Source organism: Lithohypha guttulata (assembly GCF_036872675.1).
Source record: "Lithohypha guttulata strain CCFEE 5908 chromosome Unknown scaffold_5, whole genome shotgun sequence".
NCBI classification, from domain to species: domain Eukaryota; kingdom Fungi; phylum Ascomycota; class Eurotiomycetes; order Chaetothyriales; family Trichomeriaceae; genus Lithohypha; species Lithohypha guttulata.
In genome coordinates this window covers 1,086,016-1,098,881 of record NW_027042754.1, presented here as the reverse complement: position 1 = coordinate 1,098,881, position 12,866 = coordinate 1,086,016, and the positions used below count along the sequence as shown (strand labels likewise).

The 12,866-nt window shown below is 48.1% G+C and overlaps 5 protein-coding genes across 5 annotated transcripts; 2 read left to right on the top strand and 3 right to left on the bottom strand.

Annotated features, from left to right (window-relative positions):
• Nucleotides 1–896: 896 nt before the first annotated feature.
• YKU80 (ATP-dependent DNA helicase yku80) lies at nucleotides 897–3,047 on the bottom strand (the record flags this gene model as incomplete). The annotated part of the gene is made up of 1 exon (XM_064901177.1): nucleotides 897–3,047. One exon carries the CDS (start codon nucleotides 3,045–3,047, stop codon nucleotides 897–899), a length of 2,151 nt encoding a protein of 716 aa, XP_064752253.1.
• A 495-nt stretch (nucleotides 3,048–3,542) lies between these two features.
• LTR64_006850 (uncharacterized protein) lies at nucleotides 3,543–4,148 on the top strand (the record flags this gene model as incomplete). The annotated part of the gene is made up of 2 exons (XM_064901176.1): nucleotides 3,543–3,592; nucleotides 3,644–4,148. 2 exons carry the CDS (start codon nucleotides 3,543–3,545, stop codon nucleotides 4,146–4,148), a joined length of 555 nt encoding a protein of 184 aa, XP_064752252.1.
• A 568-nt stretch (nucleotides 4,149–4,716) lies between these two features.
• On the bottom strand, nucleotides 4,717–5,216 carry LTR64_006849 (uncharacterized protein; the record flags this gene model as incomplete). Its single annotated transcript, XM_064901175.1, has 2 exons — nucleotides 4,717–5,146; nucleotides 5,200–5,216. The coding sequence occupies 2 exons, from the start codon at nucleotides 5,214–5,216 to the stop codon at nucleotides 4,717–4,719; spliced, it is 447 nt and encodes a 148-aa protein (XP_064752251.1).
• Nucleotides 5,217–6,356: 1,140 nt separating this feature from the next.
• Nucleotides 6,357–8,453, bottom strand: LTR64_006848 (uncharacterized protein; the record flags this gene model as incomplete). The annotated part of the gene is made up of 1 exon (XM_064901174.1): nucleotides 6,357–8,453. One exon carries the CDS (start codon nucleotides 8,451–8,453, stop codon nucleotides 6,357–6,359), a length of 2,097 nt encoding a protein of 698 aa, XP_064752250.1.
• A 769-nt stretch (nucleotides 8,454–9,222) lies between these two features.
• Nucleotides 9,223–11,643, top strand: LTR64_006847 (uncharacterized protein; the record flags this gene model as incomplete). The annotated part of the gene is made up of 2 exons (XM_064901173.1): nucleotides 9,223–9,287; nucleotides 9,354–11,643. 2 exons carry the CDS (start codon nucleotides 9,223–9,225, stop codon nucleotides 11,641–11,643), a joined length of 2,355 nt encoding a protein of 784 aa, XP_064752249.1.
• Nucleotides 11,644–12,866: the final 1,223 nt, after the last annotated feature.

The window sequence follows — 12,866 nt, the reverse complement described above, 5'->3', positions numbered from 1 at the left end:
ACCCCATCTCGAGTATATCGCTATTCGAGAGTCGTCATCAAAATCCCTTGTATTCGTTCCGAGGGACAATCATTTCAATTCCAAGCTGGCTGAACATTACCGCATGAGTTTTCACTGCGTCAAGAAGATGATAGCAGGGACCAAGCATCATATGGGTATCGACTTGGAACTCACGGTGAGCGGTATCGACAGCACCGACAGGAGATGCTTGAAGCACCTCCAGTTTCCAAGAACACTTCACAGCCATCAGAGATGGTGACCATGAAATAACATATAAGTCACTTCTCAGCCGCTAGCATCTCGTCCTGTATCTGTGCAGCTGGCAATGTCCGTTAACAAGTCGTCTCAGATATAGTCGCGATAGAAGGCGATCAATATACCACGATCTTCGTGAGCAACTTTTCATAGACAGGGTATGTAGTGTCCCACAACGAGAAGTTAATCATCGTACCGCCTTTGAGGTACCTTTCACCCTCTCCCTAAACCCACTTCGTCCTGAGACCCAACCCAAGTGATATTGCTGATTATCCATTTCTAGCCGTTGTTCAGCACGGACTGGGAAGACTCAGCACAAGTCATTCTCACCCCTAGGTAGTTTGTTGTCGCTGAACCTTCTTAGCTCGTATGTATCGCCGTGACACCACATCAAAATACAGTAGGCATCTAGGTAGGTCACTGTTGGATGGTCGCTAGACCTTCCTCTCTTGGATTAGACATTGTCCCCGGGACAATATGTCGCTGAACCTTCTTTTGTTGTATGAATCATTGTAGTGCCACCCCTTTAAGAACCTCCGCAAGATGATACCACCAACAGCGAACATTCCAGTGCTTCGAACGTATTTCAACGGGGTCCAAGTTTGTAAATAATAAATCCTGGCAGCCTTTACTTCCGTTGATCAGCTTTCTCTTAACCTCAAGAACTTCGCTGCATCCTCCTTGCTCACAGTACTATTCTCACTCTGCTCGCTGTCAATCAAGCCCATCTTCAAAACCCTGACCTTCCACCAGAATTCTCGTCTATCACCTCCCAACTCTTCCTTCACGATTTTTCCTTTCAAGCTATGCATCATCTCGTTATAGAGCTCGCTGAACTCAAGTTCAAGCATTTCCTGCCTCACTACGCCTAGCATCTCGATGGCGAGGTCGTAGTTACTGTCGCCTAGACTTGTCCGCACTTTGTCCTCGATGATCTTGCCCATTTGCACAACGGCTTCTTTGACGAGCGCGTCGTCGTCTGGTGCGGAGAAGAAACGTTTGAACTCTGGAATGGCGTTTTGTGGATCGATGGTGATAGTCTTTCTGGGTCCGCTTCTGTCAGCTCCGGGCTTCTTTAGTAAGGCGTCGACATCGAGACCGGATAGTGGTTTGTCAGATTCGCGGTCACGATATCGGGCACGACCTTTGACTTTAGGTGGTACTTTCTTGACGTCTGCTGCTTTGATGAGACGAGCTAAGGATTTTTGGCTCTGCGCTTGCAAGTCTTTCGGTGGCTGGGAGGGTTCTAGCAGGATACCCGACTTAGGAGGAAGTGTTCCATCTGGGTGAACAGCTCGGTACTTGATTGCGCTCTCAATGGTGTGAAGTAACGGACTATAGACGTCCTCGATAGCGAACAATTCCTCTTTCGTGTCAGGGTTGATCAGAGACATGTTATCGATGAAGTCCGACATTGCCTCCATCGTGTCGTCGGACGGCAGATTGCGGTGCGATGCAAGAGTTTTGCCTGAAACAGTGAGTACTTTGTCTAAGGGTGGAAACCGGTAGATACGTAAATCTTCAGCATATGGCAAATCGTTCTCGACCAGACATTCAATAGTATCATCAATGAGAGGGCTTAGACAAGTAAGCATTGGCTCAGCCATATCCTTCTTCACGAAGCGAGCAACTGCGACACTGCCGACTTCAAATAGTGCACGAGCTAGGGACGATAGTGCATAAGCAGCTTTGTCATTGAGCTTTTGTGCTACGAGTATGTTGGTAACACCAAGGAACATGTAGCGCTCGACATTTTCTGCGGGTATAAAGCCGAGTATTTCGTAAGACTGATGCGTGTCAAGTTTAGTGATATTTTCGTCCGACTCTGAGATGTGTACGGCTGTACGACCATACTCGTAGCCTTTCGCAAGCTCTTCGCGTGGGACATCTCGAAAGCCACCAGGAGCGTCTTCGTCTTTGATCTGGTATGAGTAAGCGGCTCGAACATTGGTCAAAGGATCTGCGCCATCTTCCTGCTGCTGAATCGGAGCTGCATCTCTCTGAACATAAGAAGAGGCGCTGGGTGGTTTCCGAATCATGACCTTTGGATACCGCTCGATATCTATGGTAATAGCAGTGTCGTATTTTTCAGGATCTCCAAGTCGTAGCTGACCTTTGTAGGATGTTATAGGCTTGACCTCTTTCACAAATGGTCGCTGTAAACCCTCGATGGCTTCGTCCATTACGCCATAAACACCATCACTGAGCTCAACAAGCTTCTTTAATGCCTCCTCGTTCTGTTGCTTCTGGAACGGTTTGTTCTCCTCTTTGAACCCATATTCTGGATCGTCAAAATCAACACCAAGAATGGTCAATTTGATATCGTTTTGCTTGATCTGCGCAGCCACCTCTTCGATATCATCGGGGTCTAGCTTGCCTGTTCCATTGGTGATGAGGTATAGCCTTTTCGTGAATTTGAGGGTCCTACAATGCTTCATAAGCAAATCAACGCCTAGAATGACAGCACTTAAAGCGTCGCCCGTGTCAGTGCTGCTGGTCTTGAGGTAATTTGGCAAGCTTTGCAACTCTGGCATTAGTATCTGCTGGATGCTCTGAATCACCGTGATGTGCTCATAACCTCCTTCTTCTTGCATATGATTGTTAGTCTTGTCAGTTCGCAAGCCAATAACTCCGACAACGAGCCCTTTACGGCCTGTGTAGACAATGTTTGCAAGCTTGTCCCAGACATATTGTAGGCAGTAGTCGAGGTCTGATTCCTGGCGACCTTCACGTACACGGCTCATCGACTTGCCAACGTCGATGATGAAGATAGAAGCCTCTTTCTCGGCCATGGTTGCGTCGTGACCGTGGGATGGTGTCAAGTAAGGAGCAGGTAAGTTTTCTATACGAAACTGCGATGGAAGAACGTCTGAGCAGTTGTGGAGGACAACATTAGTCAAGTTAGCGAGCCAGAATGATCAGTCTAGTGATGTTTACATCGCATCTCAGGCACACAATCTTGCGAACACAGGCAACACGGCATAGGCAATGTCGAGGAACTGCATGGCTCGACCATCCTGCCATTCGAAGCTAATTAAAAAGATTAAGGCAGGACGCAGGCAAGAACGTGCTTAGCAAACACGCTTGAAAGGACGCGCAGAGATCGCGAGGTCAGGTGAAGATAAGCCCGAGTGTCTGCGTTATCAGAGCTCGCTGGCCTCCATTTGATGATCTCATCAGTCTTTCTGGTTTGAATACAGTCGCTGTTATTCAGTGCCACATCAACCACCTTCATTCTCCCTCTGACCACGAACTTGTGTTACTTCGGTACCACCAGCGACTACAATATGCCGAGCTCATCCATCTTCTGGTCACCAGCACCATACCACATTATCAGGTAGATTCACATTCCCACCACCCAATGCATTCGGACTAACACTCAATCCAGCTATGGTACCCTCCTCGGCTCTGAAATGTTCCAATCCTTCATAGCCGGAATCATAGCCTTCCGCGCCCTCCCACGGCCACAGTTCGCAACTCTTCAATCAGCCCTCTTCCCCATCTACTTCGGCATGCAGACAGCACTCCCTCTCCTGATGGCCCTCACTTACCCAGCCGAACGCACCGCAATCGGCATGAGCCAGTCCTCTATATCAGGCGTCCTTGAAGAAGGACATCGCCTCCACGTCGCAACACCACTGTTCTTGACGCTGCTATGTGGCGCAGCAAATATGCTGTTCATTGGTCCTGCAACAACGAAATGTATGAAGGAGCGAAAACACCAGGAGACGAGAGATGGGAAGAAGAGTTATGATTCGGGTCCACATAGTGAGGCTATGCAGAATTTGAACAAGAAGTTTGGGATTTTGCATGGGATCAGTTCGTCGGTCAATCTGGTGGGATGTATAGCGACTGTTTGGTATGGATTTTACTTGGCTGAAAGGATGTTGTGAGTACGGTGCTTTGATGACCACAGGACACCACAGATGGACACGTTTTGAGATTACATTGAAATCATCCCAGCTGGTCTGTGACGATTGGGTCGAGCATAGAGCAGCTTTGCTCTTTCAGCAATTGGGCCTGCTAGAGCCTTTTTTGGTCAACTGCATTACCATGTGAAATAACGAACGTTTACGCTCTAGAATGTGTGATGGAAGAGAAGAAAGCGTGGCAAACGGACTTCGACTCAACATCACGTCTTCTTAAAACGAGAAACAGAACAGCGCTTGCTCCAAGCTGGTGTGGAAAGCAACAGCACTAACGACGAGTCAAGCATGTTGTTGACGAGGTGGTTTGTCTGTTCAGGAGAAGGCGAAAAACTATAGTAACGAGGCAAGAAGACGGTCTGAAGAACAGGATAGAACGAACAGTGAGATTAGAGCGATATAACGGCTAGGTGTTTGGCTTTACTTAGGCCTGTTTATAATTTCGATACTGTAAAGATGGATCTGAGCCAAATCCAGATGTGATGTTATGCAGATTCACTTATATATGCAAAGATCTTCCAGCTTCCTTCTGCATTTAGATTCTCTTCTCACTTTCTTCAATGGGACTGATAGAAGCATCATCCACTGCCGACTCCTCTTGAGGCGCTGTCTTGCCTTTGTCCTCTCCTTCGAGCGACTTTTCTTTCCCATTTTCTTTCTCAATTGCTTGGACCTTCAGTATTGGTGTCGGTGGCTCTATACCCGCTTCAGCTGCCTGCTGTGGCGTTAGATAGTGCTCTTGGGCCTGCGGTTTAGGCTCAAAGTCTTTAGGAAGAGTATTCACTCGTAATGGCTGAGTAACGGATGGCGGTCTCGCAGTTCCTGGCTGGATTGTCGGGCTGTCATTCCTACTTATGTCTGCGGTAAATGAGGGCTGGTTTTCTTCGTCTGTGGTGGTGTTTGAGGCGATTGGTGGTTTGTTGAAATTAATGGTAAATGCGAAAAGAGTGGCAGTGTACAGAGCACTAGGAAGGGATCAGTCAGTATTGCCTTTTCGGATAGAAGCCTGTGAACTCACAACATGACACCTGCCATTCCCGCAGATATACCTGCCAGTACTCTTGCTGCCTGATGAGCCTCTTGACCGTGTACTCGTATCGATGTTTGTGCTACTGCAACTGCTTGTCTCTTGAAAATACCTAATGGCGATGAGCACAGTGCTAATGACTCGTAGATAGAGGATCGACGATCGAGGTTGACTGTGCTGCCGTCCATGGCTGGATCAACTAAGACGTACGGCGTTTTCCACATCCATCTCTGTCCATTGATGCTATCGTTTGTCCACGCAGCTAACAAGACCAAGCTTACCAGCCAGAACGTGGTGAGAAATGATTCCAGCACGAGGACTACTCGTTGGTTGTACAACTCTGGCCGGAAAGAAAGTGCCGTAAGGTAATACCCAAAGGCACTAAGAGATAAAGAGGCCTATAACGGAGATTAGACTAAGATTCCATACATGCTCATAGCTATAAAGAAATATGTTTGGATAAACACCTCAGTCGTGTCGTGGAGGACTCACACTCAACATTGTCATATTAAATGCTGGATGGCTTCCATATACTGCTGCGCAGACCGCGACGAAAGTAAGCACGACGATGGACAAGACCAGCTTAGTACAGCCAACCGGTGTTGACCAACGTGGCATTGGTACGACAGGTGTTGTGAACACCATGGTGATTCTGTAGACGATACTAATACGCTTCCGTTTCAGTCGAGATGTTGTGGTGGAATTGTGTTCAAGTAAATGCGCCGTTGTGTCTGGTTGAACAACTGCAATTTCGTGGTATTGTGTTTGATCATAGCTGAATGCTTCACGACCGAGCGCGGCATGGTAGCCATTTCTGATGCGAACATGTATTGCTGCTTGAGAAATCGAGGCTGAAGACAGGCAGGTGCGACTATATGTTGTGGTGGATACTATAGGTCCGTGCTTCTATCGCTGCATGCGTGTTCGATCCCTAGAATGCAGATCTTCATGCGCACCTACCAGCGCCTACACATGCTGGTTAATTATAGCAGACTGTTTTTGTGCTGTCATGGGCTGAATGTGGTTAGTGAAGAACCATCTCTCTATCTTTCCAGAAATTTTGTCGCGCCATTGCGCAGTGTGACACCACAACAGCTCGTCCATGAATTGCTGTTGGTTAAAGAAAGCGTTCAAGTCAATGCCTCGCTTCAACCTTGACCTCCCATAAACTGATAGCTTCGACGTGGCAGCGAACCAGCAGGTAACTGAGAATTGCCAGATGATGTGAAGGGCAGTCCTGGATTTGATTGTAATGAGTCAGCATTTTGCATGCCATACGCAGTATGGTACCCATCTCTTCCAGATGTGAGGCCATGCTGGGATTGAAAGTCGAATATGTAGGAATGTTCAGACGGCATCTGAGCGTTTGTATACTGATCGATGTGCACATGCTGGTCTGTTCTCCTCATCTCGGACGGAAGAGCAGACGAATATGGTTCCGAAGGAGTTGTAGTGGTTGATGATGTTTGACTTGCAAGCTGTTCTTGTTGACGTGTCTGAAGACGTGCAAGCAGTACAGCTGACTCCTGCTCGAAAATCTCTTTTAATGCACTTATTCCCCATCTCTGCTTCGGCCATTCCAAAATCTGTGACATGTTGCCAAGGAAACAAAGAGCTCGATTGCAATTGTCACCTTGTCCTGCGTCATGTGGCGGTGAGTATGATCTGACATCGCCTTTGATGAGCATGTCAAAATTATCCCACAACAAGTTCTGGAACTGTCTCGAGACGTAACGAGCACGGCAACACTCAACGTAGTTCAGACACGATCGAAGTTCTTCATCTCGAACCATTGTTCGCAGTTGCTCGGAATATTGTACAGCGTAGTGAAGTAGCATATTCTTATGAGTATCGGGGATGATTGCTGAAGGAATAACCTGACTTGGCGAAAGGACCAAGACCTGCGAGTACGTAGCTTCCAGCTTAAGCAGCCTCAGGTGCTTTACAGAGAACGATTCTGGAAGAGTTGATTGCCAAGCACGTATGTCTTCGAGAGTGGATGCAACATAAGTTGTGGCAAAGTCTGGTGCCCAGGTGTCCCGAGACGACCACCGAGTCTTTTGGTAATATGCTGATTCGACTCGGCGAATATCAAAGAGAAACAAGGACGGACGAATCGAGCGCAGAAATACTTGTGTAGGAGACCGTGCTTCTTGATCAGTGGACAAAGTCGGCAGTAGCACATTTGGAGCCGAGTCATCCGTGAACGAGAAAGCAAAACCAAGTGCCATACTGACGAGACGATCAAGAGCGTAGGTGCAATAGAAGACCCTGCGTCTCAGATCGAGCATTTGCTTCGAGCATTTTGTTTCAGGTGAGGGTTCGCAATGCAGGCCAAGGTCAACAAGTAACCTAGACGCCATACCGATGACATACCAGCTGTCCAGATATTCAGGGTCCACAAGAGCATACTGAACCAGCAGAAGAAGAGCCTGGATACCAGATATTGAACCAGGGTGGATTACATGCTCGTCAATGCCCATGGCTCTGGTCAGGTTGAAAACCGCGACGTCGTGGTGCTCATCGCCTCTGTTCTGAGATAAGGAGGCAGACGCAACTGCCAAGACAAGATGAAAGCACCATAGGTCAAAAGGCGATACAGCCGAGATATTGGAATGTTCTTGATAGATCCGGGATAGCGAGCTCATGAAGTCCGTCTCAGAGAAGAATGGAAGCAGAACGTGGAAGTTTTCGAAGTAATGACTTATGAGATTGGATATGCTGTATCTTGGGGGAAGTGACATGTCATCAAAAAGTGGTAGTGGCTCTTTCAAAGCAATCGCCTTTAGCATTTTTGCAAAAGACATAGTTGATGCAAATCCCTGGAAATCCCGTGATGTAGCATTGACTGTGAGGAAGCCAAAATCGCTGACAAGCTCGTCTACATTGCCAGCCTCCTTGCGTCGACTGTTGCTTATAGGTTTCCTTTGTAACACAGGTCGATCATGGGCGAAGAGGCTTGAAGACTCACGTCGAGCTGAAGCCGTCTTTGCCTCCTCAAGTCTTCGTTGAAGGCGCTGTACAGCTGTCTCTAGTGCACTGGCATAGGACCTTTCCTTGCCACGAGCAAATTCGTCGCTCGCGCTCGAGCATTCTTTAGCTTTCCCAGCTCGCTCGCATCCCGAGCAAGCAGGTAACCTGCCATCGCATTTGATCTTCGCGTTTCGACATCTGGCACAAGCTGCAACAGGTCGAGATACTTTCAGGAAGGGGTTCAGGAGAGCATCAATGCTTTCTTTAGCCATTCTTTGTGGGTGAGCTCCACTAATCTACATAGAATCTTGGAAGCTGTCGGTTATTCTGACTCCTGGTCTTGCCATGGAATCGTGGTCTATGATTGATCAGCATAACTTCTTGAGGAAAATGCAAGGTCCATGTGACGAAAAGTCTTGTTATCAGATTTTGCACTATTCCCCGCAACAGAGATATTGATACTTGCTGTTTAAAAAAGAGAAGACCGAACATATACTCGGACACGTACTTCACCCGCGATCACGGTCCGTTCGGAACGTTGTGCTGATCCTCAAACTCGGAATTGATGAGCGGAGTTGTAGGCTCCCCACAACTCAATCTTTCTGATTAGTTAACTGATGAGCCACTAGATATGTTCTCTACTATTAGCAAGCCGCAGAATACAAGGATAAGAACTGGTGTGTACAAGTACTTCCTTTTCCACTATTCTAGAAATAGCGCCTCGGCCTCTTAAATAAGCCTTGTGTCCCGCTATCTACAGGACGTTGCCGTAATCTATTCAAGATACGTGATGAAGTATGCCGTGGTTCTCCGAAACACCATCGTTGCTCTTTGATTACGAGAGAGTCAACATCCGTTAGAATCCAGAGTTGTCAAAAGGCTAGTCCGTACTGAAGCAGTCGATCTTTATCTCTTTACCTCCCTCTGCCTGCGCTGTCGTTCCTGTACAACTCCTAGAATGGACTATGTATCTACTTGCTTGAACCACCTGGACCTGTGCTTTACTTGCAGATGACTACAATAAGAGGCGCATGGCTGACAATGGACCTCAAAGGACGCAAATGGCTTTGGGAGAGATTGAACCCGACTTACCACGAGGCACGAAGGTGTGGCACACTGTGAATGCCTGCACGCGATGCAGGAGTGTACGTTGACTCAGAGCCGTCTGATAGGAAACTTGTTGACAAGGAGCAGAGGAAGACTCGATGCGATCCTACCCTTCCTCGTTGCGAGCCATGCGAACGAAGCAATTCCCAATGCGAGTATTTCGACTCGGCCAGGAACCGCATCGTCCCACGAAGGTATCTGGTGGACCTGCAGGACCTCGTTCGCAGATTGCAAGCTGAGCTCAAACTGCTGGAGAAAGATGAGGAAGATGAGGGGCCTGATCCCGAAACCATGGCTAGGGCACCGGGAATGGTCAAGTTCAACGAAAGCAGCGAGTCCAGATTTTTGGGTCCGTCCAGTGGCATCGCTGTGACACGGTTTGTGATGAATTTTGCTAGTCGCAACGCAGATCGAAGGACAATCCGAGATGTTGTGCCCGACCGAGCCGCTCAGGAGATCAAGCAGACGAACAATGCCGAAAGTGTGAAGCCAACTTCCAAGGTATATCCGCTGATCAGCTCTGTCGCGGCGCCCAATCTACCCAATCGAGATTTGATGGAACAGCTTCTCGATTTATACAACTACAAAGCTCAGTACATGCTGCCTTTACTACACGAACCCTCGTTCCGTCAGGATGTAGACGCTGTTTACGAGGGAAGTAACGATGCGACGCTCAATTTTCAGGTTCGAATGGTGATAGCGATTAGCATGCAGAAGCTGGACGCACAGTACGCTGGCTTAGCTGACAGCTATTATCTTGCGGCATTGCCATATCTCTCCCAAGCCATACACCGAAAGGACATATCAACACTCCAGTGTTTCGCTCTCATGGCTCAGTATTCGCTTCTGACGCCAACTCGCACTGCTGCGTTCTGGATGGTTGGTCTGGCTGCAAAATTGTGCCAGGATTTGGGGCTTTGCAACGAAAGCACCATCGATAAGCCACCGTTGGGAAATCGTCCCAATTTTCTGGAGATAGATATGCGCCGCAGACTCTTTTGGATAATCACGTCTATGGAGTACGGGCTATCTCATAGCTTGGGCAGACCAAGTGCTTTTGGTGTTAGCGTCGAGAACATCGATGTACGCTTCTTTCACCTCTGTGATGATCGCTTCATCACTTCGCAGGGGTTAGCAGCCGGAAACCACCCTATCATGAAGAAAGCCATAGCCATTCACTTTCTCAAAATGCGACTGCTGCAAGCTGAGATTAGAAGGACACTCTACTTGAAGAAACGAGAAAGACCAATTACAGACCAAGATCCATGGTTTCACAAAATGCTAGGCAACATCGACAGTTGGGTGCGCGACACACCAAAGAACGACGAAGGTAGTGGACTTAGTCCAGCTTGGTTCGAGGGACGGAGAAATACTATGATTGTCATGATGTATCGACCATCGCCGCAAATACCCAATCCTTCCTCCTTGGCTGCTGAACGCTGCTATCACGCGGCGGTCTTCAATATTGCTCTACAAAAGGCTCAGGTCGAGCGCAGGCTCATTGATGTGACCTGGATATTTACACAAGCTATCTTCATGGCACTGAATACTGTACTCTGGTCCATATCTTATCCGGAGATTCGTGAGCAACATCCAGTCGAGGAAGTGCAGCAGCATATTAGTGATGGCCTTGCGGCTATAGACCTTTGTGCTGCTAGGTGGCCCGGTGTACGATCTGCGCATCAACTATACGGCAATCTGGTCTCAGCTTGTCTCAAGGCATACGACATGCAATCTGCTACGAGTCCCAGTTCGATCAGATCAACGACTCAAGGCCTCGATGGTAATGCCGGTGTATCTTCATCTCGGATCTCGTCCAGTTCAGTAACCACGCCGTCTGCGTCGATGCAAGGTCCGCATACACCACAGTCCTACACATCTTTCCCACCTGTTTTGTCCCCAGGAAAGTCATTGTCATCCCCTTACAACCCAGTTGCGAATCAGCAGCAAAATTTTTCTAGTCCGCATGCCTCACAAGTCTACGAGCAGCAATCATCTACTCAATTTAATCAATCAACATATTACGGTGCTCCCCATTATGACGGTCTTTCAACGACACACCTCCCAGGCTCAGCTCAACCGCTACCATCGTGGGAGTCCATGGCTTCCATTCCCTTCAATCATGCTACCACGGCCTCTCTTGACATGCCTTTAGAAAGACCACCATGGCTAGCACCATTCGGTGAGGACTTTGCTCAACTCGGATCCGTGGACACTATGATGCCATATCAAATGCATTCACTCAATCAGCAGGAGCAACTGGATCTCCTAGCATCACTTGAGCAAAGTCGACTTCCGGAGGTGACTGCGATGGGCGGTGATAGCACTGTCTTCTATACCGTAGGTCTACCTTGAATGATCATACGCTGCATCGTGCGATGTCATAATGCTGTTGTTGAAGTACTGAAGGTGTTTCTCCACCATGGGACCTACAATGCGACTCTCGATATCGCCTCGAACATTATCGGACTTGTGTTGTCCATCAAAAACAAATTAATAGCCCTACCCCAACTGTTCGCCCATGAGAATGAGAACTACCCTAGTCGATGTCTGAAGCAGTGAGTAGAACTCTGTGAGTCTGACCGCCGTTCCTCTTGCAGTGAGTCATCTGCAGCATCGCAACGGAAGGTCGACCTTTGGGTTTACGACAGCTGAGATCGGGCTGTCCGAAGCCTATATAGGAAGATTATTGTCACTTGTGAGTTGCTTGGTGCAAAAGAAGATTTTAGGGCTGAACAAGGATTCCGAGTCAACATATCTTTCTGATTGGTTTCGAGGATCTGCCTAAATTCAGCCCTAGGCAAACTCCAACTGGAAGTTGTGCAGTTATGCATGGTGAGCTCAGTGGTGGTTTCGGCACGATTACCCTATAGACACCGGTCCAGTCGCAAGCTATACCGGCTACTTTACTCCCATGTACATCCTTGTATGCTGACCCATCTTCGAAGGCCCCCAACTCCACCACAATCTCAGATCCAATCAGATGACAAGAATGCCATTAATCCAGATATTCGACTGAACATCCAAGCTGAAGCATGAACATCTATGTTCGACCTAGTCATGCCAATTCTACGCGCGCCCACAAGGCCCCAGTCTAATATTTGCCTGATCTAGTCTAGTAAGATCTTTGCTGCACGAAAGTCGACGGAATACCCGAATTTTGGCTAGCAAGGCCTGGCAATCTGGCAAGTGTCATTTCCTGGCGATATTCAGGACCATCTATTACTGATTTTCTGCACAGTCTATTTGTGGTTGATACACGCTTTGGCACGAGCACTAATCGGTATTACCGGACTAATCAGACCACGTATTCTCCTCGAGAACGTCTTCGGGCTGATCAAGAACATGTGCTGGGCGAATACATGTGATCACTTGATTGGACTGTTTTGTATCACGACTCCTGCCCGGACGCCAGTTGATGAACCCGTTCGCACCGCTCAACTACTTGGACTGAGCATTTTGCATGACTCCGAGTTATGTGCTTCCAGTGACATAGTCACGGATGTCCCAGGACAAGTCATGCCTGATGCACCGCCTTTCGAGAAGACTGCCTTGTGACGAAAGCGGCAGGCTTCGAG